Here is a 27242-nt window from a genome sequence, read left to right on the forward strand (position 1 = left end):
ATGAGGATGCAAACGCGTAAGAACGATACAATGGACTTTGGGGACTCAGGGGGAAAGGGTGGGGAGAAGGTGAGGGATAAAAAAACTACAAATTGGGTTCAGAAGAGGAATCTGAGATGAAGAAAGGCTAAGTAACTTGCCCAAACTGAGTCCTAAATTCCTTTCTAGATGCATCCCAACAGACTTCCCTGTTCTTCTATTATGTCTTACTTTCTAATGTTCAAATATCAAATTAATAAAATGATGTTTGAATATGAACATGAAAATTTCCCTTTTCCATGCAAATTTTAGGCATGGTCAGAATCAGAAGCACATGCTATCTTACAAGATGTGTTTTTATTAAACATTCTATCAATTACTATTCCATGGACCTCTGACACAAGAGTATTTTTAATGGCTGCATAATACTCTATCATGTTCTGTGCTCAGCATAATAATGCATTACCTTAAGATTGAGCATTTAGGTTGTTGCCAATATTTTGACATTGCAGGTAAAATAACAATGGTGGCTCATTCCAGGTGTCCTTTTGTTTCTATTTGACTGGGAATAATAAGAAATAATAAGATTGGGTCAAAAGAAATAATTATCTGTTTGCTTGTTCATAGAGATGAGTACTCTGGTTTTTAAATGATTTCTACCAAATTGCAACATGCCCAATAAATAAGGAAACCACTCTTATAGCAATATCACCAATATGGGAAAAGGTAGTATTCTTATTTCATGTTAACCTGCCTAATTTTAGTAGGTAGAGATTGGTATACGATATGGTTTTAATTTGCATTTTCATATCACTATCAAGGAAAGGTATTTACTGTGTGTTTAAGTCTACTTATGCTTTCTTTGGGGGTATGTTTTCTGTTATATCCTTAACTCTTATAATTTCATGATTTCTTTATGAAAACATTGCAGTCATGGGCAAAATGAACATTTGTCAACTTGTGAATTGATGAATTCAATCAACATGAAAACTCAATCAGAATAGATCAAATTAAAAACACCTATGTTTGGCTGGGAGCAGTGGCTCACCCCTGTAATCCTAGCAGTTTGGGAGGCCAAGATGGAAGGACTGCTTGAGCTCAGGACTTGAAGGCCAGCCTGGGCAACATAGGGAAAACCCCATCTCTACAAAACGTAAAAAAAAAAAAAAAAAAAAAAAAAAAAAAAACATAGCCAGGCGTAACGGTGCACTCCTGTGGTTCCAGGTACTCGGGAAGCTGATATAGGAGGATCACACTGAGTAAGTACAACATGCCTACTTGGTACTATACAACTACTTGTGCCCAGGAGGCTGAGGCTGCAGTGAGCCATGATCATACCTCTGCACTCCAGCGTGGGCACTAGAGCAAGACCCTGTCTCAATATATGGAGATAGATAGACAGACAGACATAGATTTTGCCTACTGTAAGTTAGGGTGCTAGTTTGAGGGGATGCACAGGTGGACTGGAAGTTGTCAATTACTCCTTTGATTTGATTCTCCATATACCATGGTTCAGTTACTTCAGCTGAGAAGTGCCGTCCACCTCCCTGGCTCCATCGGATCTGCCTGCCTGACTCATGGTAAGCATTTGCTTTTCCACTGTGCTCCCTTAACCAAAAGCTAGAACTCCTTAAGCTTGGGACCTTTTCTATTCTGAAGGGTCTGTCCTCCAAAGCACCCAGAAAACCTTTCAGTTGAAAAGGAAATATAAAATTTGCTAAGAGGGTACATCTTAAGTGTTCTCACCACACTCACACACACACAAAAGAAAAGAAACAAAAGAAAAAATAGCAATATATGAGGTGATGGATAAGTTAATTCACTTGATTCTAATGACTTTTTCATGATGTATATGAATGCCAAACATCAAGTCGTATATCTTAAACATATAATTTTTACTTGTCAATCATACTTCAATCACTCTGGAAAAACAAAGAAAATATGAAAAACCTCTGGTTGATCTGCAAATTCTGATAGCTGTTAGTTTAAAATGGCCACAGTAAAAACATCACACAGTTTTTATGACTTTATGCAAAAATAAATCCTAACCCAGAATTGCCCAAAAAGCCTTGTAACTTGATAAAAAGAAGCTGAATATAAGAAGTGAATTGGGTGAGTGTGTTCACGTGGTAGACACACGCACACACACGGGCATGGCTTCCCACTCCACCCTTGAATTCTGTTGTGATTGCATCACGTTCCATCACAAATTTTTCCAGCAACCTAGTTGCTGAGATGGATGGCATAATCCCGGGGTTTTCTGACCTTGACCAACATGAAGAAAATTTCAGCTGAACTGTGCAAAAGTGCTGGGAAAACATAAATCACATTTGGACAGGGCATGCTTTCTATCTAAAGTGTTAAGTCACCCAATCACACATCAAGAAGTGGGATAATAAAACCTACCAACTGAAGAGAAAGAAAAATTAATTAACGTTCAATCCACTCATCACAAAAAAGCCATTGCCATCTTTTTAGAAGAGATGACACAACAATCTTAGAAAAATAGCTCTGTGCTTGATTAAGCATTTCCTAAATGCATTTTAATTCAGACTTTAAAGAAAGAAGTTTGCTAAAAATGACACAAAAGAATAGACTTGCTTCTTTTAAGTAAAAATAAGTGGCACATGAAAATAATAGCTATAATTAATGGCATTAAAATGTAAGCAATTCAGCCCCAATTAATACAAAATTGCAAAGAGATGACAAATATCATCATAGACAAATCACACTTTTAAAATTAAGGCATCAAAACATAATCCTAGTTATATGAGGATGACATCATGTGAATTGTTACCATAATGTAATCAACAGAGAAGGCTTCTCAAGTACCTAGGAAAGTGTGACTACCCATGCCTGATATAAAGCTCTTATTTGTTAAATTATCTTTAAGCCATGCACTATCCATGAAAATACCAGTGCCTTGTTAAGCTGCAAATCCATAACATAAGGAAAACAGGCATGCCCCAAAGAATAGAAGCATCTTTGGGCTGAAACACACAACATGTGGCTTTGTATCATTCCTCAGTTGCCAGATTCTGTGCCAGAAACAACTAAACTATACCGGGCAGGTACCCGTGGCTCTCACTCCGCCACCCTTGGCAGGCATCACTAATCAATCATGCACTCTTTCTGGGAGAACCCACATGCCACAATCTCAGACTCCTCGTCAACAAGATGTTCTGTGCAGCCACAATCAATCTGAGTTGACACCACAGATTCAATCTGTTTCCAAGCCCTGGTCTGCACCTTTACTTATGCTTCTCAACTCTATGATCTTTCACTCAGATTGAGAAGTAGCTACAGAATACACAAAACTCTAGACAGGTAATTGAGGGTTTCGTATCCACTTTAAGCTTTGTAATTTACTTTGCTATTATCTTAACTGGTCCTAGATGTATATTCTCTGATCTCACTAGGAGTCTAAGAAACAGAATCAAAGATTTAAAAAAGAGTAGGAGGAAAGCAGATTTAAGTGTAATAATCAGGCGGCTTGTACTTTTTTTTTTTTTTTTTTTAGTTTTTTAGAGATAGGGTCCTGCTCTGTCGCCCAGGTTGGAGTGCGGTGGTGCGACTATAGCTCACTGTAGCCTTGAGCTCCTGGGCTTTCAGAGATCCTTCTCCTTAAGCCTTCTGAGTAGCTGGGACTACCGGCAAGCATCGTCATGCCTAACTATGTGGCTATTTTTTTTTCTTCAGTTTTGCAGAAATGGGGTCTCTCTAGTTTGCCCAGGCTCATCTCAAACTCCTGAGCTCAGGTAATCCTCCCGCTTGCGTCCAAAAAGTGCTGGGATTCCAGGCATGAGCCACCATGCCCAGGCAGCTTGCACTTATTCAAGGTGTATCCTGTGCCTAGCCAAGATGGTAAGTACCCTCAGTGTAAGAGCTCATTAAGTCCCACAGTGACCTCGGAAAATATTCTCTCCTCCTCTCCCTTTTATATGAGAACTTGAGCATCTGAGAGGTTAAATAACCAGGAAGCCACAAAGCTGGGGTTCAAAGCCAGGCCTTTTAGAATCCTAAGCTGAAGCTCTTAGCCACACGGTTACGCCTGGGATTCTTTAGACGAGCTTCCCAAAGCCAGCTTCAAGGGCGATTGAAGGTGTATGAGACCAATAGCCCGATCTACCTCAGTGCTTTTCATTGCACTCTCTGGGTTACCACTGTGTCCATGGCACTGCTGAGGGTGCCCAGCAGCTTCACATCATCTGTCATTTAGGTTTCCAGCCCATCAGAGGCTAATTTAACTCAACACCACATTCATTTTAGAAGCTCTGCGGCTTTTTACATGCCTCCCTCTCCCCCAACTCACCACCACCCTCAAATTTTCCAAAAATAAATGAAAGAGGAAAGTACTACTAACATCTCAATTTTCAACATTTAGTAAAAGAGTTAACCTGTGAATAAAATATAAAAGGCAGGTGCAGAGACCCATCCTAGAGTCAGAAGCGGTTGCCTGCAAAAATAACTGTCAGCTGTGCTGGCACACGAGGCACTGCTTAGAACCATGAGCATTTTGATGGTTCTGTGGAGCAGACTCATTTAGGACCCCGAGACAATACCTTAGGCTGAGTAATTGGGAGGAAATTAAACGCAGAGATACATCATAGGATGACATTTAGCAGTGGCCCAGGTTATTTCTGTTATGTTGAGGGCTTTGTTGCAATAATTCTCATAAGTCACTGTTTACCTGTGCATCAGGCCCTACGCATGTGAAGCATAGAAGGGACATGTTTTCTTGTTCATGTGAAGATGCTTGGAAGAGGCAGTACAGCCTAGAGGTTAAGAGTCAAACAAAGACTTCCTGGGTTTGAATCCCACCTGGGTGACCTCAGTTACTTTTTTTTTTTTTTTTTTTTTGGAAACAGAGTCTTACTCTGTTGTCACCCAGGCTGGAGTGAAGTGGCGTGAACTCGACTCACTGTAACCTCTGCCTTCCAGGTTCAAGTGATTCTCCTAACTCAACCTCCTGAGTTAAGGGGCTGGGATCACAGGTGTCCACCACCACACCTGGATACATTTTGTATCTGTGGTAGAGACGAGGTTTCATCATGTTGGACAGGCTGGTTTCAAACTCCTGACTTCAGGTGATCTGCCTGCCTCAGCCTCCCAAAGTGCCGAGATTATAGGCATGAGCCACTGTGCCCGGCCTCAGTCACATTCTTGAACTCCACCTGTATTAGTCTGTTTTCACGCTGCTGATAAAGACATACCTGAGACTGGATAATTTATAAAGAAAGAAAGGTTTAATAGACTCACAGTTCCATGTGGCTGGGGAGGTCTCATAATCATGATGGAATGCAAAAGGCACATTTTATATGGTGGGAGACAAGAGAAAATGAAAAACGAGTGAAAGGGGTTTCCTCTTATAAAACCATCAGATCTGGGGAGACTTACTCACTACCATGAGAACAGTGTGGGGGAAACCGTCCCCATGATTCAATTACCTCCCACCAGCTCCCTCTCAAAACATGTGGGAATTATGGGAGCTCCAATTCAAGATGAGATTTGGGTGGGGACGCGGTCAAACCATATCACCCCCTTCCCTCATTTTTCTCATCTGTAACATGGGCATAAATACTGTATCTGTCTTTTTAAGGATCTTTTTAAGGATTCAATAATAGAATATGCATAAAGTACTAAAAAATGGTCTATGGCATTTAGTAAATCCTCAATGCAAGGTAGTTGCTATTATTATGATTATTCATTTTCCTTTCTAGAAAAAAAATATCAGTCCAGGTTTCTTTAGGGGAAAATCCCTCCTTCTTCTTATTCTTCTTTTTTTTTTTTTTTTTTTGAGATGGAGTTTCACTCTTGTTGCCCAGACTGGAATGTGATGGCACAATCTCAGCTCACCGCAATCCCTGCCTCCCAGGTTTAAGTGATTCTCCTACCTCAGCCTCACAAGTAGCTGCGATTACAGGTGCCGTCACTACGCCTGGCTAATTTTTTTTTATTTTTTATTTTTAGTAGACATGGAGTTTCACCACATTGGCCTGGCTGGTCTCCAACTCTTGACCTCAGGTAATCCACCCACCTGGGCCTCCCAAAGTGCTGGGATTACAGGCGTGAGCCACCGCGCCCAGCCCCCTCCCTCTTTTTTAGTCCATTTAAGTCATTTAGCTGAACCCCATCCCACTTCTGGGGGCGCTGAGGGAAGACAAACAAGAGGGACACCGCCCTTTATAGCTAAGTGAAACCCGTTAAGCCACATCCAGGAATTCTACTAAGCCACTGAAAAAGAAGTGCCTTTTCTCCACAGGTGGAGTTAATACAGCTGGTGGTTGCCATCCTTAGCATCTGGTGAAATTAAAGCACCAGCATCCAGCTATGTTGAAGATAGCCCCACTTTACTCATAACTGTCATTTATTTTTCTCCTTAAGCTAGTCCGACTTCATTTTCTATGACCATTGAAAATGCCCCGACTAATGCAGCACACAAGAACAGTGCATGGGATGCATGATTTACAAACAATGTCTGTCCCTATTTTATAGACAATGCAGCTGTGGACAGACAGGAATGTGACTTTTGCAAGGTTTGCCAGCTGGTAAAGGGGCAGAACCAGGATTCAACTCCAGATCCATTTGACTGCAAAACTGTAGTACCTTGTCTTTTGAAATAAATTAGGAGGAGTGAACAAAACTGCTGAGGATTTCTTGGCAGCAACCCATCTCCACCAACTGAATATCTCCAGAATTGACTTCCATCCTCGCCTATCTGTGGGTTCTGAACACGCAATTTCATACACTGGATTCATCATCTCTGCTATTGCCTGGTCCCCAGGCTCAGTAAAAATGATGTTGAATCTCACTGGTGGTGAGCTACATGCACAGCTTTCTCTCACACAGCCCTGCTTCTCAGCAAAGAACAAGGACACAATGAGATCTATTTGTGCACCACATCCCACCAAGACCCCATCCACAAGTTCTTACTGAGCAAAGGAGCTGAGGCAGATCTGTAGATACAAGATGATTTGCTGATGCTAGATGACCATGCACCTTTCTTTGACCAGAGATGGTAGGACCAGGAGTGAGGTGTTGCCCTAAACAACAGGCTGGCTAGTGGCTATGCATTAGTTTGGAATGAGAGCCATGCCCAACAGGAATGAGGGTTACTAATCTGAAGATGATTGACAGTTTCAGGGAATTTGCATAAGATGTAAAATGCAGAATGAACAGAAAAGCCAAGCGACACAGCGAATGGCTTTGCTGGTGTCAGATCTCTCTGTCCCCTTCCTTGGCTAGAGATGGCTGGACCAGGAAGGAACTGACAGAAGTCTCAAAGGTCACGCATAAACATAATCTATGAGGAAGTAGACTCCATAAGATGAAGAAACTGTCTTTACACACCTGACCGTTTCTCACGGTGATATCACAGTCCATGTGACACAAATTTCATTCTATATTAAAGGACAAAATACTCTTCCTGCTAATAAGGTTTCAGGTGGATTAGCCTTTGCCTGCGTTGAGCCTCATCTCTAGCCACTTTTCCCACTGCTGCCTGAGCCCCAGCTAGACTGACCTTTATTCAGTTCCTTAGTCATGCCATGCTCAACCTCTAGACTCCCTCTTCTGCACCTGGCCCAGGATGCTCTCCACCCCATCTACCTTCAGACTCAAACTCAAATACCCTTCCTTGCGGATGCTCTAATTTTCAATTCCAAAGATTCCAGGAATTTTGGAGCTTCTTCCATTTTAATGCATATGCATAACCAGCCTTAAACAAAGGACATTGGAAGCAGAAAAGAAATCCAATCCCCAGGGGACTTTGTGAGTCTCATCCAGATTGGCGCTCACGGCAGCCTCTGCCCTTATCTGCGTTAAGTATCTCGCTTTGGTCTTTGAAGGGGAACTCCTTCATGAATACTCCTCATTCTAGAAAGAGGCCCTTTCAGGAAGGAGTGAACCTTCCCCTCTGTCTTTGTTCTGCTATCAGAAGTGCAGAGATCTAGTCCACTCCTATTCCCAGGGGCAAGAGAGTGGCACTAATAGAAATCAATCCTGCTGGCTATGTCAAGCTCATATGCAACCTCACTGGCATATAAGCCCTAAACCAGGAGATTAATCCATTGTCAGTGTTGATCCACTCCTTTCTTCATGGCAGCAAACTATACACAAATACTTAAGCTGAGCCATCTGTGACAAGTTCCTGGGTGGAGCCATTCATGACGCCCATCCACTGTCAGTAAGTCATGTGGATGGGACTTGTCCAGTCCTTAGAAAATGCAAACCTTCCTCCTCCCCATCTGCTGCATGGCTCTAGTTCAAACCCATCCTCCGGTCTGCCTTCCACCCTGGACTCCTGTGTCCAACCCTCCCTACTTCTGGTTCCCTGCTGCACACAACGAGAGTTTGAAACTTACAAAATGCAAACGAGAAACTCTCCCCTGAATGCAAACCCACCAGTAGAAAACAGTGTTTCGTACACTTCAGTCATGTGCAATCCATACTCACAATTTTTATACATTCATGTGCTTTTCTTTAAATTGTTTTTGTTCTTAATAAATCTGTTACGAGTCTATTGAAGTTCTTGTTTCAAAGAAACGAAATAGCTCGTTGAGGTAAACAGAAAGAGCAGTATTTTTTTGTCATATGTAGAAAGTAACTCTAATGCAAAAGTAAAACACTGTTATTCAGTTATAGCCAGATACCAGAATTGCCTGTCAAAGGCTCTGGGTCTCTTGGTTAAAAAGGTAGATGATCAAATGTTTGAGTCTTTTAGGTTTTTTTCCATTTTTTTTTTTTAATCAACCACCAAATTACATCTTTGATGTAGTCTCAAGGTCTGAGAAATAGTTGACAAGGAAATAACTTCCCTACTATGTGATTTGATACCATATCCATGAACTGCCTGAAGATACCTCATTTGCTACCTGAAATATAATCTAAGTGTTTCAACACTTGTACAATACTGGCCTGCAGGAAAATGTGTTCCTCTTCTATCCCACATCTCTATTTTTCTCCCTAACTGCATTGAGATAAAACCGAAAAACAAAAATTGCATATATTTAACAGATACAATGTGACCTTTTGATATATGTGTACATTATGTAATGATTACTACTACCAAGCTAATTGACATATCCATCATCTCACATACTCGTGTGTGTGTGTGTGTGTGTAAGAACACTTGAGATCTACTCTCTTACATTTCAAGTGTAATATACATTAATTATACTCTAATCACTATGCTGTACATTAGTTCTCTATAACTTAGTCATCTTATAGATGAAGGTTTGTATCCTTTGACCAAGAACCTCCCTTTTTTTCACCCCCCAGTCCCTGGCAACCACCATCCTACTCTCTGCTTCTGTGAGTTTCACTTTCTTAGATTCCAGGTAAAAGTGAGATCATGTAGTATTTGCCTTTCTGTGCGTGGCTTACTTCACTTCACCTAACGTCCTCTAGGTTCATCTATCGTGTTGCAAATGGCAGGATTTCCCTTCATTTTAACGGCTAAATAATATTCCATTGTAGGACTCCCATGCTGTTAAAATGGGCATTCTTACATATCCTTATAGCCACTATGCACAACAATATAGAGGTCCTTCAAAAAATTGGAAGTTGAACTACCAAATAATCCAGGCATCCCACTGCTAAATCACCATCTCAAAGAGACAGTTGCATTCCCATGTTCATTCTGTCACACATCACAAAAAAAGGGGCAACCCAGCCCTGTGATTTCTCAGGGTCCTGGCTGACTTCATCTTGCTCAAATGAAAGTGTTCAGCTTCCTGCACTCACCCAGGGCCAGTCTCTTGGTCTTTCTCTGGGTACCATTCCCAGTTCTTATTCCCCTGATGACTTTCACTTTGGCTGGGTTCTTCATACTAGTTTAAGTACCTTCTTGGTGCTCCGTAACTCTGGCCCCATCCAGTAAAGATTTGCCTTCTGTGGGGACAGAGGATTGACACAGAACCCTAATGCATTGGCCTGATAAACTATTCCCTCCATAACCTGCTACCTACTCACTGCTGCAGTCTCTTCCTTTAGCCAATCTCAGACACACACACTGGACTTGCATTCACCATAAACATACCATGTTGTCTACACCGTCTTGTCCTCGCCATACTGTTCCCTCTACCACGAGGGCCTTTCCTAGACTAACAAAGCCTGGAATTATGCACATAGGAGCTCTTTCTAACCCACTGAGAGTTAGCTTGCAACACTGAAGTCTCGTAAGTCTCTTGAAACTTTTCTGCATATGTGCTTCATTTGCCTTGCAGGTAGGGTGTTAAAAATCAGTGGTATTACAGGAAAATCCAGATTGGCTTAGAAAACAGCAATATTGAATCTATATTGCACATGGCCACATTTAGCTGAATAACAGCTCCCAAGATATGAAGGCATCACCCTCCGGGTTGCTGCAGTACATAGGACTTCATGTTAAAGACAATCACTCCTCTCCCCTCTTCATTAATTATTTCCTACGTGGACTTGGCAGGCAGGTGCATGTGTATTTCCTGACCTACACGAAGGATCCCCTTCCTCTGTGAAATATTTCCAAGGCCTCCTAGGTCCCACTGGTTGCCTACTCCCCTGAGATCCCCTAAGACTTTCCAGGGCCTCATTTGATAAAATAAATGTATTTATAAATGACATGGTAGGCCTGTAGGTGTGGATACCAGCAAAAATAAAAATAACAGCAGCTACGGTTAATCCAGTTCTTATTTTGTGCCAGGTATTATATAAAATGATTTGCAGTATTATCTTATGAATTCCTCAAGCCAATATTTCAAGCAGATTGTATCACTCCCAATTTATAGATAAGCAGATGGAGATATATACAGGGTAAGAAGGCTTCTCAAGGTCACAGAGCTGCTATTTGGGAGGGCTGGGATTGAAACCCAGACATTTCAAGGTCCAAAGTCTATGTACAGACTCTGGAGTAAGAATCTCTGAGCTCAAATAGTGGCCTCATGATACATCCTGAATAATCTTGGGCAAGTGACTTAATGTGTGTGGGCTACTAACCATTACCACCATTACCTATGCAAGAATTACTTTTTTATGTTTATTTTTAGTTCTGGGGTACATGTGCAGGATGTGCAGGTTTGTTATATAAATAATCGTGTGTCATAGTGGTTGGCTGCACCTATCAATCCATCACCAAGGTATTAAGCCCAGCATGCATTAGCTATTTTCCCTAACACTCTTTAAGCAACAATTTCTTGCTTTTTGTTGTTGTTGTTGTTGTTTTTAGATGAAGTCTCACTCTTATTGCCCAGGCTGAAGTGCAATGGCACAATCTCAGCTCACTGCAACCTCTGCCTCACAGGTTCAAGCAATTCTCCACCTCAGCCTCCCAAGTAGCTGGGACTACAGGCGCGTGCCACCATACCCAGGAAATTTTTGTATTTGTAGTAGAGATGATGTTTCACTATGTTGGCCACGCTGGTCTCGAACTCCTGACCTTGTGATCCACCCTCCTCAGCCTCCCAAAGTGCTCGGATTACAGGCATGGGCCACAGTGCCCGGCCTCCCTAATAGTCTTTAAGCAATAATTTCTAATCCTTGTTATCTACTCTGCTGAAATTGCCAAAGTTAGGAACTGAATCAGATCTTTGGAAAATGAGGTCAGCACTCCAGTTCCAGCACTGCTGTCCCTCATCCTCAAAGCCAGAAGACATCTGACCACGCCACTGTTGGGTGCCAACTACTTCCCGGAGGGGCAGGCTTGTAAACACTGTGAAGAATCTCCACTGTGAGCCAGCTAGAGCTGCAATGTGGGAGCTGAAAGCCTACCGCATGTTGAAAACCGTATCATTTACTTGGCAATGAATGAAGATACCAGTCCAGGCACAAATCCATCAACTGGGAAATATAATTCTCATACACTACAAATGTAATTCTTGGTTTTGTGTGTGTGTGTGTGTGTGTGTGCAAGACAGGGTAGCACTGAATCTAAGAGGACAGACTCTGGAGTAAGAATCTCTGAGCTTAAATCCTGGCGTCATGCTTGAGTGATCTCAGGCAAGTCACTTAAGATGCCTGAGCTTCCTTTATTTTACCTGTAAAACGATGGTACTTCCATCCCACAGCTGTTTTAAGTATTCGGCGGTACTTAAGATACCTGATCTGGAGGAAGAACTGTAAAAAGAAGAGTTCAGAACTCTCAGTGTTAATCACAGCATGAAAGCTTCTATCTCCCAATCGCAGCTTCAACTGGACCCAATCTGAAAGCCGCCATAACTTGGAAAACCACTCAAACTCCTTTCATGCAATTTTATAGCATATCTGAAACTGTTTAGCTGCACCAGGCCAGGCGTTAAGTGAGAAGAGGAAGCCCTGTGTTTATAGCCTCTGACAAATGGGCTCTCGTCTCCTCCTGACAGATTCTCCCCCTGACTGATCCATCAGCCTCTCCTCTCATCACCTGAATCTCAGTCTTCATAATAGTATTGAAATTCAGATGGATTTTACACCACAAATAAAAATGAATTTAAATGCTTCAGTGCCCCAGCAGAAACACGGGTACTGTAAATGTCAAACGCATCGGGTTTTGTGAGGCCATATAGCCGCTCCAAGTGACGGGTTACCTCCCGTCACCTTTGCTAAATCTGCATTAGCTCCACAACGTTCACCTGCAGGAGGAAAAAAAAAAAAAAACACAAAAAACCTGTGCTCCTGCATCCTATTAAAGGGTGAAAAACTCCACCATCCCTTAGGATCTCCCTAGGACAGCCTCTGAGAGAGTTTAAGCAATGGCCAGGAACCCATCCAAGCAGAGGTACATTCACAGGGGCTCTGCTAATTGGCGGGCTTGGAAACAAAAGAAAAACATAAAACCACACTCCAATACACATTATGAATTTCCCCATAAACAGCCAGGCAAGGTTTTCCAAATGACAATTAGTTTCCTGTCAGCCTGAGAGAAAATAGGCTTCTGGGATAAAGAAAAATAGAAAAACAGGAGAGGATAAAAATTCCTTTATTCTATGAAGAGTCTCAGATCGAGCCCACCAGCCTGTGTGTAAACTAAGAAGAACGATTTTATTGCTCTTCATCAAGATGAGGGCTCTCGGCTGGGTGCAGCGGCTCACGCCTGTCATCCCAGCACTTTGGAAGGCCGAAGCGGGTGGATCACTTGAAGTCAGGAGTTTGAGACCATCCTGGCCAACATGGTAAAACCCCATCTCTACTAAGAATACAAAATGAACCAGGCATGGTGGTGGGTGCCTATAGTCCCAGATACTCGGGAGGCTGAGACAGGAGAATCGCTTGAACCCGGGAGGTGGAGGGTGCAGTGAGCTGAGATTATGATAACACTATTGCACTCCAGCTTTGAGACAGAGGGAGACTCTGTTTCCAAAAAAAAAAAAAAAATGAAGGCTCGCTCTTCCACTATTGAAATTCACCGTTTATCCTCTATCATGATATCTGGTCTAAGATTCAGTGGGAAAATCACTCATCTCAAGATAAACGATCCCACTGAATGGAAGAGAATGGGAATGAGGCACAACTTGGAAAGGCTCCGTAGGACTCCATGGAAAACCTAAGATTTTGTCTTCTCTAAAATTATTCTATCAAGAAGGTATTCAACAATATACATAGCTATAGATCGAGGTACACAAATATATCCATATATATGGAATGTCTGGAATCAAAGTAGACAGAAAGCCAGGGGAGGTGAAAGAAAAAATAAAAAATAAAGTGATTCTTGGGAAGCTATAACATCCTACAGGGGTTCTGTGAAGCTCCCTTAACTAAAAAAAAATAAAATTAAAAAAAAAAAAAAGAGCTTTAAAGAAAGCACCACCAGTTCTCTTTCAGAGCTCTCAACAGTTGTAAAAACCCACAAAGGCCAAGGGGCTGCCGCTTCAGAGACAGGTTTACTTATTATTTTGGCACCTCTGCCATCTCTTGTCACTTCAATTCCACTGTATCAAATTATTGATTTTGCCAGAAGCATTTGGATTCAATGGAGAGGGACATGCACACACACACGTGCGTGAAAAACTGTCATCACTCCAGTGGTGAAATTTCCTAAACTACACATCAGTGTGGCAGTGGCACCAGAGTGCACTGCAGAACCTGATGGCGATCACGCTGGCTGCCGCAGACACCAGCTCCCTGCGTGGCCTCACGCCATATCACCAAGCAGAGCAGGAGGGGGATGGACCTCTTCTGCTGGGGTGAGTGGCACGCTGCCCCTTTGGGATCATTAGAGTTTGCTTCTTGACTTGTCAATTAACGGAAATGTCTCCAATATATAAAGCATCCTCCTAAAACCTCACTCCCAGCCTCTTCTTAACAATGGTTAGAAAGAGAAACTATAGCCTAAGATTCAGTGTATTACTGGGAATTTGAAGGAAGGAAAAAGAAGGAAGGAAGGAAGGAGGGAGGAAAAGGAGAAAGAGGGAAGACAAGGAGAAGAGAAAAAGGGAAGGAGGAAAATAGGGGAGGAGAGGAGAAGAGTTACCTTGTTTAAAAGACTTTTTAAAACAAAGTCCTTAGAGAGTAAGACATTGAGAATTTTAACTGTGCATTATTTTTTCTTCTCACTAAGATGCATCAGCAATTAACTGCAACAAACTGGAAATTTATCTATCAGTCATATGAGGTCAAGTTTAGAAAATAATGGGAAAACTCATCAGAAACAAGGATTCATTTGACATTTTTGACTCAATCCAACAATTTATGAAAAAACTAGAAGTGTGTGTGTGTGTGTGTCTGTGTGTATTTTCCCCTTTCTTAAGAAGAGCTGAAATCATATATGCACAGTATGACCATTAATGATTTTTCCCACCAAGATGCATCACAGAGTAGCCAGAGACCTGGGCAGTTGCCATCATCATGATGTCTTAACCAAAGGCAGGTCACATACATGGAGCGGAGCTTGGGTGGCTCTCCTTGCCCAGAGCTTAGCCTGGCTGCTTATTTACCTTGTGCATGATGGAGCTCAGGTTGTTCTAACGGCATCAGTTCCTATGTTATCTTTCAAGTGCTATTGGCAATTAAATTTTTAAAAAAGATACTGGACGAAACAAGCTGATGAATTCCATAAAACTCCAAGGGAAATGCAAATGACCTTTGGAAGCAGGTTGGGGAACATGCTTTCTAAACACTGTGACATGAGCGGAATGATTGGGCTGGGCAGAACATTGGTGAAAGACTTTGGACACACGCTTCACCTAAGCAGCAATTCCATCTGTCCAACTCACTAAATGCACACATGCATATACCAGCATGCAAACACGTGGTGAATGCAAACATGAATTGAAATTCGTTTGCCTGCAAACTAGGGCAACACACAACTGCAAGCTGAGATCACGCAAATTGAATTGAACCTACTATATCATTATTCTTCCCAATGTGAGGAGATTAACACTCCCTAAAATAATGTGTGGCAACTGCTTTTTATTTTAAAACAAATTCTTGTTTTGAGAAGTCCTCCACCACCTTATTAATCAGCAGACATGCCCAAGTCCTCATACAATCAGAGCTGAAAACCTGTGCTTCAAATAATACCCCATTTGACAATAATGGTACACTTGAAAAGAGAAACATCTTTCAAACTTGTGGAACGATGTCAAAAGTAGCCAGGAGGTATGTACCCTCAACTCGCTTCTTTGACCTCTTTGGATCCAAGGCGTACACAGGGTAAAACTTGATCTCCTTGGATATGCTTTGCTGCAGAAATGTCTGTGAACTCTTGTCAATAAAAAGAGACTATGAAAATATTAACGAACAATTGTCTAACAGTTGCTTTCCCTGAGGGGATTCACACTAAGTGTAGCAAAGAAGATAAATGGGTGAGGGGACTCTAAATATGTGAAAATGACATTACCCCCTTCCCCTTAATCTCACATAGGACGCTGTTGCTCATATGAATGTGTTGTGATGGAAATTGAGGGCGAGCTCTTTTTTTTTTTTTTTTTTTTTTTTTTTTTGAAACAGAGGCTCATTCTATCACCCAGGCTGGAGTGCGCTGGTGCAATTTTGGCTCACTGCAATCTCCACCTCCAAGGATCAAGCGATTCTCCTGCCTCAGCCTCCCAAGTAGCTGGGATTACAGGTGCGTGCCACCACGCCCGGCTAATTTTTCTATTTTTAGTAGATACGGGGTTTCCTCATGTTGGCCAGGCTGGTCTCCAACTCCTGACCTCAGATGATCCACCCACTTCGGCCCCCCACAGTGTTGGGATTACAGGCATGAGCCACCACACCGGGCCGTGAGCTCTTTTTCAAGTGTATGAGTCAGATATATAGGGACACACCCTGGGAAGTCTAATATTATATATTCTACAATATATGTAATAATATAATTAATAATTATACATATGATATACCTAATGAACATCAACATCAATATTCAACTTCAATGTGACAAGAGTTAACAGATAATGTATTTTCCTGAAAAGAAGGGTATGACTGAAACAGAAACGAGCACCACATTTTTTGTAAAAATTACAATATGCACTCCTCATGAAGCCATCAGAAGTAACACAGACTGTAAAGGTGTAAAATGACAAGTATTTTTAAGTCTGATTGTCTTTAAATATGTAATAGACCATGAATCACCTATAAACCATCATTGAGACGGTCATGACTTAAACACCTGGGTTCAATTCACAGAGTTGTTTTGTTTGAAACCCTAAAAAGTAAAAATATTGACTCACCTTTCTGTCTTCTATTTCCACGCAGGTATTGCAGTCTGCTTTGATATCCTGAGAAGAGAAGAAAAGAAAGGAAAGTGAGAGAAAGAACAGGAGTCAGACTTATGGTAAGAGAACATTCAGTGGTGTTGTTGAAATGCCCTTTAAAATAATAAAGAGCTCATTCTCCTAATAGTTCTTTCTCGAGTCACTGCTCTTTATAGTGCTTTTTAGAGATATATGCTGTGGTGTTTGCATTAGAGACATATGGATGTCATAAGTAAGTTTTATTACATGCAGATGTGGAATGTAGGCAAAGGCTACGGATCAGAGGCCATAGCAAAGAGGAACTGATGGCTCATAAAATAATCTGCCCTGCATACAATTGTTCACATCAGCAGAGACTGCCTTTAATATCTCTCCCATTCAAAATTTAGGATAGTCAGATATGTCTCACTTCAACACAAATTATCACCATCTATTTTTTATCCTTCCAACCATCCAACCATCCATCCATGCATCTCCTATCCATTCATCCATGGGTCCTCTATCCATCCATCCATCCACCCAACCAGCCATGCCCATTCATATAATCATCCATTCATCCTGCATCCTTCCCCTATCCATCCACCCATCTATCCATTCATCGACCCACCCATCCCTCCTCTATCCATCCATCCATCCTTCATCCATCCTTTATCCATCAATCATCTACTCACCCTCCCATCTACCCTAATTCATCTTTTTATCCATTCATCCATCCAGCCATCCACCCAGCTATCCCTATCCATCCAATCATCCATCTATCCTGCATCCTTCTCCCATTCATCCATCTACTCATCCATCCATCTACCCACCTATCCATCCATCCACCCACCTATCTACCCACCCATCCATCCATCTATCCATCCTCTATCTACTCATCTATCTATCCATCCTTCCTTCCTTCATCTATCCTCCATTCATCCCTCCATCCATCCATTCATCCATCCTTCCACCCATCAATCTACCATTCCACTCATCATCCACTCATTCATATTTATTGCACACCTATTTTTTTCTGCATTTTGCTCTTGTTGTCTTGGTTCCAAAATTATGTTTGTTTCACAAACATAATTCCTACCCTCAGGGAACTCACTAATTAGACAAAATGACAGACACACTCCCACAAGCAATTGTGGCATTAATTTATTCAAATGGAAGATATTTCTTTAGGAACTATTGGCTGCTAGACCTTGCACTAGGCATGGAGGACTAAACAATGTAAAAGACACATGGCAAGCCCGCCCTGGTGATGCTTACATTCTTCTTGACAAGACAAGCATTAAACAATGTATATCACTTAATGGTATTCCAGAAATAATATGTACTACGAAGAAAAATAAACCAAGGAGAAGGGGGTGGGAAATGCTGAGGGTACGGGAATATAATGTTGATTTGTTTGAAAAAGTGGCAATTGAGCAAAGGCTTGAAGGAAGTTAGGGGGATGAGCCAAGTAGCCCACTGGGGAAGAACATCCCAGGCAAAGGAAGAGCAAGTTCAAAGCCCCAAGGGGGAAATGCATTGGAAAGAGCCAAGAAAGAGGAAGGAGGCCACTGTGGCCAGAGGGAAGTAAGAGACGAAAATAAAGGAGAATGAGATCACAGAAAGATGTTTACTTTTGAGAGCAGTGAGAAACCACCCAGAGTTGTATTATCTTATTGTGATAAAATACACATATCATTAACAATTTTACCATTGTAGGTGCACAGTTCTGAGGCATTACCCATTCAAACTGTTGTGCAACCACCACCACCCCTCCATCTCCAGAATTTTTTCATTTTTCCACCTGTACGCGTTAAACAATAACTCTTCACTTCCCCTCCCAGAGCCCCTGAAAACCACCTTCTGCTTTCTGTCTCTGTGGATTTTGCTACTCTAGACTCCTCTCATTGTATAACTCAGCTAGGAATACCATAAAAATCATTACAGACTAGCTGCCTTCAATGACTGAAATTTATTTTCTTAGAGTTCTAGGGGTGGAAGTTCAAGGTCAAGGTTCTGTCAGGATTCGTGGTGAGGCCCCTCTTCCTGGCTTGTAGATGCCTCCTTCTCACGGTGCCTCCCATAGCTGCCGCTCTGTACTTTCTCAGAGAGAGAGAGGGAGACAGACCCATGACATTTTTTTTTTTTTCCTAAGATGGAGTCTAGCTCTGTCGCCAGACTGGAGGGCAGCGGCAAGATCTTGGCTCACTGCAACCTCCACTTCCCAGGGTTAAGTGATTCTTCTGCCTCAGCCTCCTGAGTAGCTAGGACTACAGGCAGGCACCACAACACCCAACTAATTTTGTATTTTTAGTAGATGGCCAGGATGCTCTCGATCTCTTGACCTAGTGATCTGCCCACCTCGCCCTCCCAAAGTGCTGGGATTACAGGTGTGAGCCACCACACCTGGCCATCTTTCTTTTAAGGCCACCAGTCCTACTGGATTAAGACCCCACCCTTATGACGTCATTTAACCTGAATTACCTCCCTAAAGGCCTAATCTCCAAACACAGTCACATTGGAAGTTACGACTTCAGTATATGAATTTTAGAGTTACACAATTGAGGACATAACACTTGTATAAGTGGAATCATACAACATTTGTCCTTCTGTGCCTGGCTTATTTCACTTAGCATAATGTCTTCAAGGTTCATCCATGTGGTAGCATGTGTTAGAATTTCATTCTTATTAAGGATGAATAACATTGCATTGTATGGAGAGACCACATTTGGTTTCTTCATTCATAAGCGCCATCTGTGGATAGACATTTGGGCTGTTTCCACCTTTTGGCTATTGTGAGTGATGCTGCTATGAACATGGGTGTGTACATATCTATTCAAATCCCTGCTTTCAATTCTTTTGTGCGTATGCCCAGAAGTGAGACTGCCAAACCCTATGGTAATTCAATGTTTCATTTTTTGAGGAACCACCCTACTGTTTTCCATAGCAGGTGCACCATTTTACATCCTACTAACAGTGCACAAGGGTTCCAATCTGTCCACATCCTCATTGGCACTTGTGGGTTTCACTCAGGCATTCTGAAGACAGGACAGGCATGATCTGACTTCTATTTTAACAGAACAGGCAGTCAGGGGTTACAAATTTAAATGGGAGGCCAGTTTGGGGGCTAGCACAGGAGTCCAGGTGTGAGATGATGGTGGATGGATGAGGGTGTGGCAGGGGAAGGGGAGAGAAGTAGTCAGAGGCCAGACAAAATCAATGGGACGTCTTTAAAGAAGGGATACAGCGTGGGAGAGAAAGATGGAGGCCAGGGGCCGTTGCAAGGTCTGTAGCCTGGCCAAGCTCTCCATGGAGGCAGGGAGGGTATGGATGTGCAGGGTCATGTAAGGGGTTACAAACATTAGGGGCTCCAGGCCGGGCGTGGTGGCTCACACCTACAATCCCAACACTTTGGAAGACCGAGGCGGGCGTATCACCTGAGGTCAGGAGTTTGAGATCAGCCTGGCTAACATGGTGAAACTCCATCTCTACTAAATGTACAAAATTAGCTGGGCGTGTTGGTGCACCCCTGTAATCCCAGCTACTTGGGAGGCTGAGACAAGAGAATCACTTGAACCAGGAAGGCGGAGGTTGCAGTGAGCCGGGATCACGCCATTGCACTTCAGCCTGGGCAACAAAGTGAGACTCTATTTCCAAAAAACAACCAACCAACCAATTAAACAAACAAAAAACATTAAGGACCCCACTTTGGTTAAGTCTATAGAAATGCTGGTTTTCTCACCAAGAAGTAGTAGGGTTTTCTCTGTGGATGCATCATTAGCAAAGGTTAATATGAGAAGCTGGTGATTTATTAGTAAACACAGCAAATTCTAGGTCCCTGTGAATCCAGAGTGGAACAAAAAGAGACAATATCATAAGGTAAAGACTCATATGGCAAATGTCTTGTTTTATGTAGCACAGACTGTTTTCCAGTCAGCCAAGTGGGACTGAACCGGTGAGCAATGATTAAATACCTCTTTCGTGCCAGGAACTGTGCCTGGTGTTTTTCTTACTGCCTCTAAATTACCAACAATCAAACAAACTGGGTATTCCTTAGTTACTTTGTGGTATGATAATTGTGATTAGCCATTAGGTAACTCACCCTGAATCACACAATGAGACACCTTATGTCTGTAACCAGAAGCGGTCCCTAATCAGGTGCTTTCCCTTCCCTGCAGGTAATTTTATTTTCCTCAAGGTGGTTTGGTCAGTCCAAATAATTTAGGCCACAGGTTTCATTCTTTTCCTTGCTATGGGGAGAAGGGGTTATTCACAGCAAAAAAAGAAAGAAAGAAAGAAACCAACCAAACAAAAAAACCTGGAGAAGCAAGAGATGTGCTTCTCAAAGTGACATTCTCCAACCAGCAGCATCAGCTGCTGTTAAAAATGCATATTCTCACGTTATTATGGAAAACGGTGTGGATGCTTCTCAAAAAATTAAAAATAGATCTACTTAGGATCCAGCAATGCCACTACTGCATATTCACTCAAAGGAAATGAAATCCATATGTCAAAGAGATCTCTGCACTCCCTTCTTCATTGCAGCATTATTCACAATAGCCAAGATAGTGAATCAAACTGAATATCCCACATTTATAGCAGCACAACTCAAAACTGCAAAAATATGGAACCAGCCCAAATGCCCATCAACCCACAAGAGGATAAAAGAAAGTGTGGTATATTGGAATACTATACATATATGAATACAATATATAATATACCATACATATATAACAGAAAACTTTCCCAATATGCATGCACATACATATATATATATAAAACGGAATACTATATATTATATATGTAATAATATACTTCCCCAACATATATAATGGAATACTACTGAGCCATAAAAATAAATGAAATAATGGCATTCACAGCAACCTGGATGGAACTGAAGACCATTATTCTAAGTGAAATAAGTCATGAATGGAAAACGGAACATTGCATGTTCTCATTCATAAGTGGGAGCTAAGCGATGAAGAAGCAAAGGGATAAGAATGATACAGGGGACTTTGGGGAACTCAGGGTAAAGGGTGGGGGAGTGGTGAGGGATAAAAGATTACACATTGGTTATGGTGTACACTGCTTGGGTGATGGGGCATCAAAATCTCAGAAACCACTACTGAGGAGCTCATTCTTGTAACCAAACAGCACCTGTTCCCCAGAAACCTACTGAAATAAAACAAAAAGCAAAAATCTAAGTGTCCATCAAGGAAGAGCCAGATAAAGCAAATGTGGTATATATACACAACAGAATGCCATTTCAGCCTTAATAAAGAAGGAAAGCCTGTCACTGTGACGACATGGATGAACCTGGAGAACATTATGTTAAGTTGAATAAGCTAGTTACAAAGAGACAAATACCGCACGAAACAAATACAAAAAATATACTAAAAGTACAACGGTGGTTACCAGGGGCTGGCAGGAACTACCCTCACTACCAGGGGGTTTGCTGGGGAGACATGGGCCTAAAGACATAAAATTTCAGTGAGACAGGAGGAATAAGTTCAAACATTATACAACACGGTGACTACAGTTGTAATCTTGAAAATTGTAACCTTGAAAATTGCTAAGAAAGTAGATGTTATGAGTTCTAACCACAAAAAACTGACAACGATGTGAGGTAATGTATATGATATTGGCTCTACTTAGCCATTCCACAATGTACACACATTCCAAACATCATGTTGTACATGATAAAAATATATAACTTTTGTCAGCTTACATAAATAAGGAAAAATATCCACATTCTCAGGCTTTATTTTCTGTAGAAAATGCCATTGAGAAAGGAGGTGAGAAAAAGCAGCTCTCTGTCCGCTTCTGCCCATTCTGACCAGGTGAAAGATGCATTTCCTTTCTCTCCTGAAGTGAAAAAGATGAGGTTTGCATGAAAAGTCCTCACTTACTGAATCCAAAATTCAAAGGGTGAGGGCCCATCAATGCGTGCTACCAAGCCCTCCAGGGGATGTGGCAGCGGACTGCGGACTGAAGGCTGAAGGGTGGGAGGACAGGGCTGTGGGTAATTCTAGTTCTGGCATTAGACTCCTGGCATTAGACTCTTAAAGCAGGGTGTCAATATTTAATAACCATGCGGTCCTTCAGCAAGTTTCCCTCACCCGTGCATACGGGGAGTATGAGGAACTTCCCACTCCACGTGGAATCTGCACCCCAGCAACTACGATGCCCCTGGGAGCCAGTTAAAATGCATCATGCCTATAATCCCAGTACTTTGGGAGGCTGAGTCTAGAGGATCGCTTGAGTCCAGGGATTCAAGACCAGCCGGGAAACCTTAGGGAGACAGTGTCGGTACAAAAAAAATAATAATAAAGAAGAAAAAAATTAGCTAGGTGGGGTGGTATGCGCCTGTGGTCCCAGCCACTTAGGAAGCTGAAATGGAAGGACCACTTGAGGCCGGGTGCAGTGGCTCATGCCTGTAATCCCAGCACTTCGGGAGGTCAAAGCAGGTGGATCACTTGAGGCCAGGAGTTTGAGACCTGTCTGGGCAAGAGGATGAAACCCCTGTCTCTACTAAAAATACAAAAATTAGCCGGGCGTGGTGGCACACACCTGTAATTCCAGCTACTAGAGAGGCTGAGGCCATGAGAATCACTTGAACCCGGTAGGCTGATGTTGCAGTAAGCCAAGACTGCAGCACTGCACTCCATCCTGGGTGACAAAGAGCAAGACTCTGCCTCAAAACAAAGAGAAGGGGATCACTTATCTCTAGGCAATCAAGGCTGCAGTGAGCTAGGATTGTACCACTGCACTCCAGCCTAGGGACAAAACGAGACTCCATCTTTAACAAAAAAATGCAACACTTCACACCTCATCCCAGATACATCGAATCAGAATCAACATTTTTAACAAGTAGTATGAGGGACTGAATGTATGTGTCCCCCCTAAAATTCATATGTCATAGCTCTAACCCTTAGTGTGGCTGTATTTGGAGATGGGGCCTCTAAGGAAGTGATTAAGGTTAAATGAAGTCCCAAGAATTAGTGTCCTTGGCTGGGCGTGGTGGCTCACGCCTATAATCCCATCACTTTGGGAGGCTAAGGCAGGTATATCACCTGAGGTCAGGAGCTCAAGACCAACATGGCCAACAAGGTGAAACCCCACTGGATTTCAATATAATAGGAAAATTAGCCAGGCGTGGTGGGCACCTATAATCCCAGCTACTTGGGAGGCTGAGGCAGGAGAATCATTTGAACCCAGGAGGTGGAAGTTGCAGCGAGCCCCAAGATCACGTCACTGCACTAAAGCCTGGGCAACAGAACAAGACTCCATCTCAAAAAAAAAAAATTAAAATAAAAATAAAGAAAGAATTAGTATCCTTTTAAGAAGAGACACCAGAGAGCTCATTCTCTCTCTCTCTCTCTCTCTCTCTCTCTCTCTCTCTCTCTCTCTCTGGTAGCACAAGCCCAGGAATGTCCAGATGAGGACCCACTGAGAATGACTGTCTACAAGCCAGGAAGAGGGTGCTCATCAGAACCTTACACCGCTGGCACCTGGATCTTGAATATCCAGCCACAAGAACTAAGACAAAGTAAATGTTCTGCTCGGAAGCTATCCAGTCTATGGCAGTTTGTTACGGCAGCCCAGGCTGACTAAGACAAGGTTCCCAGACGACCTGTGAGGCCCGGTCCTAGGACGTGCGTGGGATCATGTGTACATGCGGTATCTGCCTTTTCTCACCCCGTCTCCTAAATTAATGGCTGAAGTCTCTGATTGACTTCGGACACTGAGTCAGGAAAAACATCCCTTACTCCTACTAAAAACTCTCCTTGAATTTCTCTGCTAAGAAACCTAAACAGAAACGGGAGATTAACTCAATATGGGAGTGATGAAAATCACAGATTACTTTTAAACCTGGAAAATACCACTGAGAAACGAGGTGAGAAAAAGCAGCTCTCTGTCTGCTTTTGCCTGTTCTGACCAGGTAAAATAAGCATTTCCTTTCTCTCCTTGAGTGAAAATATGTTAGGTTTGCCAGGAAGAGTCCATATCCGTTTATGATTTACCCACACAGAAGTGGCAGGTGTTAATCAATGAACTAACGAAATCAATAAACCAAAGGCAGATGTTTGTTCTTAATCTGCCACCGAGGACCCACGCAAGCAACAGAAAAGAGCCATCTGGCAGAATCAGAGCTGTTACCATTTCCCTAAGATTATTCAATTTATTCTTGTCAGGATTAATTTACTAAACCCATGCTGGATTTTTTATTTAGATGATATTGTTGGTTTGTCATCTGCTGCAGATCTATGTGGAAGGCGCCCCAGGGGACTGCATTTGCTTCTGAACAATGCTGGACTCAAATTGGAAAAATGTCACTTTGGCAAGAACAAATTATTGTTCGGATCGCTCTGCCTAAAGCTGGTGTCTCTGGATGGGTTCCGACCTGACCTTTTCTGAACCAGAGTCGTCAAGTAAGTACTTCAGCCCCACTCAACCACTTCGCTTGGAAAACAGCTCAACTACTTAAGTGTTAAGTATGAATTTGGAGCTGTGGAGTTATCACCAAGCAATCAATTTCCCGACAGAAGCCAGCCCTTCTACTTTTTGTAGCCGGGAAACCCTGAACAGCGGAGGCTCTGTTGCTGGCGACAGATGGGATTCCACACACATAGCAGAATCACACTGCTAGGGTTTATCCCACCGGACTCAACCACACCAGTTTTGGAACCCTGCACAAGGAAGCCGACTTTGCTTAGCCTCAGTTTCCCCATCTGTAAGAGAAGCATCATAATAATCACGGTTGCCTCGTTTGTGGCTAGGCATATCCAATACACGCCAGGGTCTTAGCGTATGGCAAGTTATCAGTAAATGTCAGCTCTCCTTGATGACATCTTCCAACAGGCTTTGGAAACCTGGTTCTGAGTGAAGCACTGAGAACTTAAAAACATTTCTATTTTTAAAGTTTTCTCTTGCAAGGCCTCTCAGTTCTTTGAGATTTTAGACATCAAAGCACTCGTGTGTCCGTTCTTTGCAGAAGCAGTTCTCTCTCCCGAGAGAGACGTCTTTTCCTCTACACTTGGTGTGTTGGTTGTTTTTGATAAATTTTGTAGGTCAGGGCTATTCATGCCCACAATGCAAGGATGCCGGCATCCTGGATCCCGTACCAGCATCATTCCCAGCTCTGAAGTATCTGGCAGTTAAAGGTTCCTGACAACAGGTGGAGAGAAACACCGGACAACGAGGCTCCCGAAACCTCCGAGGATTTAGAAGTGAGTAGCCAGTATTCGGTTCAACAGTAGCTCCCCAAAAGATATGCTCAAGCTGACTAGTGCCTAGTGCCTGTGAATGTGACCTTGTTTGGAAATGGGGTCTTTACAGACATAATTAGGAGTCCTGAAATGAGAAAATTCTGTATTATCTGGGTGGGTTCTAAATCCAGTAACAAATATCCTTTTAAGAGACAGAAGAGAAGAGAAAGCCGTGTGAAGACAGGTGGGGATTAGAGAGATGCTGCTACAAGCCATGGGACACTCAGCTACCAGACACTGGAAGAGGCAAGGATGAATTTTCCCCAGAAAATTCCCCTTTGCCGGGAGAGCCACCCTGCTCACACCTTCAACTTGGACATACAGCCTCCAGAGCTGTCAGAGAATATATTTCAGTTGTTTTAAGCCATGTAGATTGTGATGATTTGCTACAGAAGTCACAGAAAATAAATACAGAGGATCAAGGAGCTCTTTGTGCTGATCTCTCTTGCATGATACTTGGCTACTTAATACTGAAAAAAGATGTGTGGTCCAGAGGCCACCTCCAGTTAGTCTAAGCTCTAGGGGACAAGAAAAATTCCTTTAAAGGAATCCCAGGGCAATCACAGGCTGCTGTGCTCTGGGGCCCAGGTGTTTCCACAATACAGCCCCTGAAAACCTCTAAATTGATTATTGTAGTCATTCATTCTGGAAGAGCAGTGGGAAGAAAAGACCAGGAGGCTTATACTTGTCATGAGAAGCTAAGTAAGGATCATATATCCTGGGCACAGCATTGTTCTCCCGGACTCAAATACAAAGTCCCAGAGACCTTTTCACAGGAAACACAGGAGAGCTTAAGCCACCTCTCAGCAGTGTGGGGAGACACAGCCAAAGGTTCATCTGACAAGCCCAAATCGGCTTATGATCAACTGAGAAATTGATTACTGCTGAGGAAGAAGGTTTTGCTCTTTCTCTTTAAATAGAAAATAGACGTTATAGCAGAACAGTTTATAATATTAAGACAAGGTACATTTTTGACATCACACTCCAAAAAGCATTCAACGTGCATTTTAAACCTTGACTCACCATTACAAATGGTCTCCTTTGCAAAGGCAAGCTTTCTTATAGTTGGATGCATGCTTACATTCCCTATTGTTCTGAAAATAACAACTGCTTCTAATTTAAAACAAGTCACTGAATGTGAGTTTAGACGCTAAGACTAAGAACATACTGGTGATTTAATGCAACCTACATTATTATTATTATTTTGAGATGGAGTCTCGCTCTGTTGCCCAGGTTGGAGTGCAGTGGCATGATCTTGGCTCACTGCAAACTCTGCCTCCTGGGTTCAAGTGATTCTCCTGCCTCAGCCTACCTAGTAGCTGGGATTACAGGTGCATGCTACCATCTATGGCTATTTTTTGTATTTTTAGTA

General features: G+C 42.4%; 1 protein-coding gene across 20 annotated transcripts in view; it reads right to left on the reverse strand.

Annotated features, from left to right (window-relative positions):
* RBFOX1 (RNA binding fox-1 homolog 1) overlaps nt 1-27242 on the reverse strand; it is a 2507416-nt gene that overhangs the window by 1048227 nt on the left and 1431947 nt on the right. For all 20 annotated transcript variants that reach the window (XM_055240471.1, XM_055240470.1, XM_055240511.1 and 17 more), the window contains one exon: nt 16602-16649. In XM_055240471.1, the coding sequence (XP_055096446.1) occupies nt 16602-16649 (48 nt within the window). The remainder of the gene's footprint in view (nt 1-16601; nt 16650-27242) is intronic.

This window comes from Symphalangus syndactylus, chromosome 14 (genome assembly GCF_028878055.3).
Source record: "Symphalangus syndactylus isolate Jambi chromosome 14, NHGRI_mSymSyn1-v2.1_pri, whole genome shotgun sequence".
Lineage (NCBI taxonomy): Eukaryota > Metazoa > Chordata > Mammalia > Primates > Hylobatidae > Symphalangus > Symphalangus syndactylus.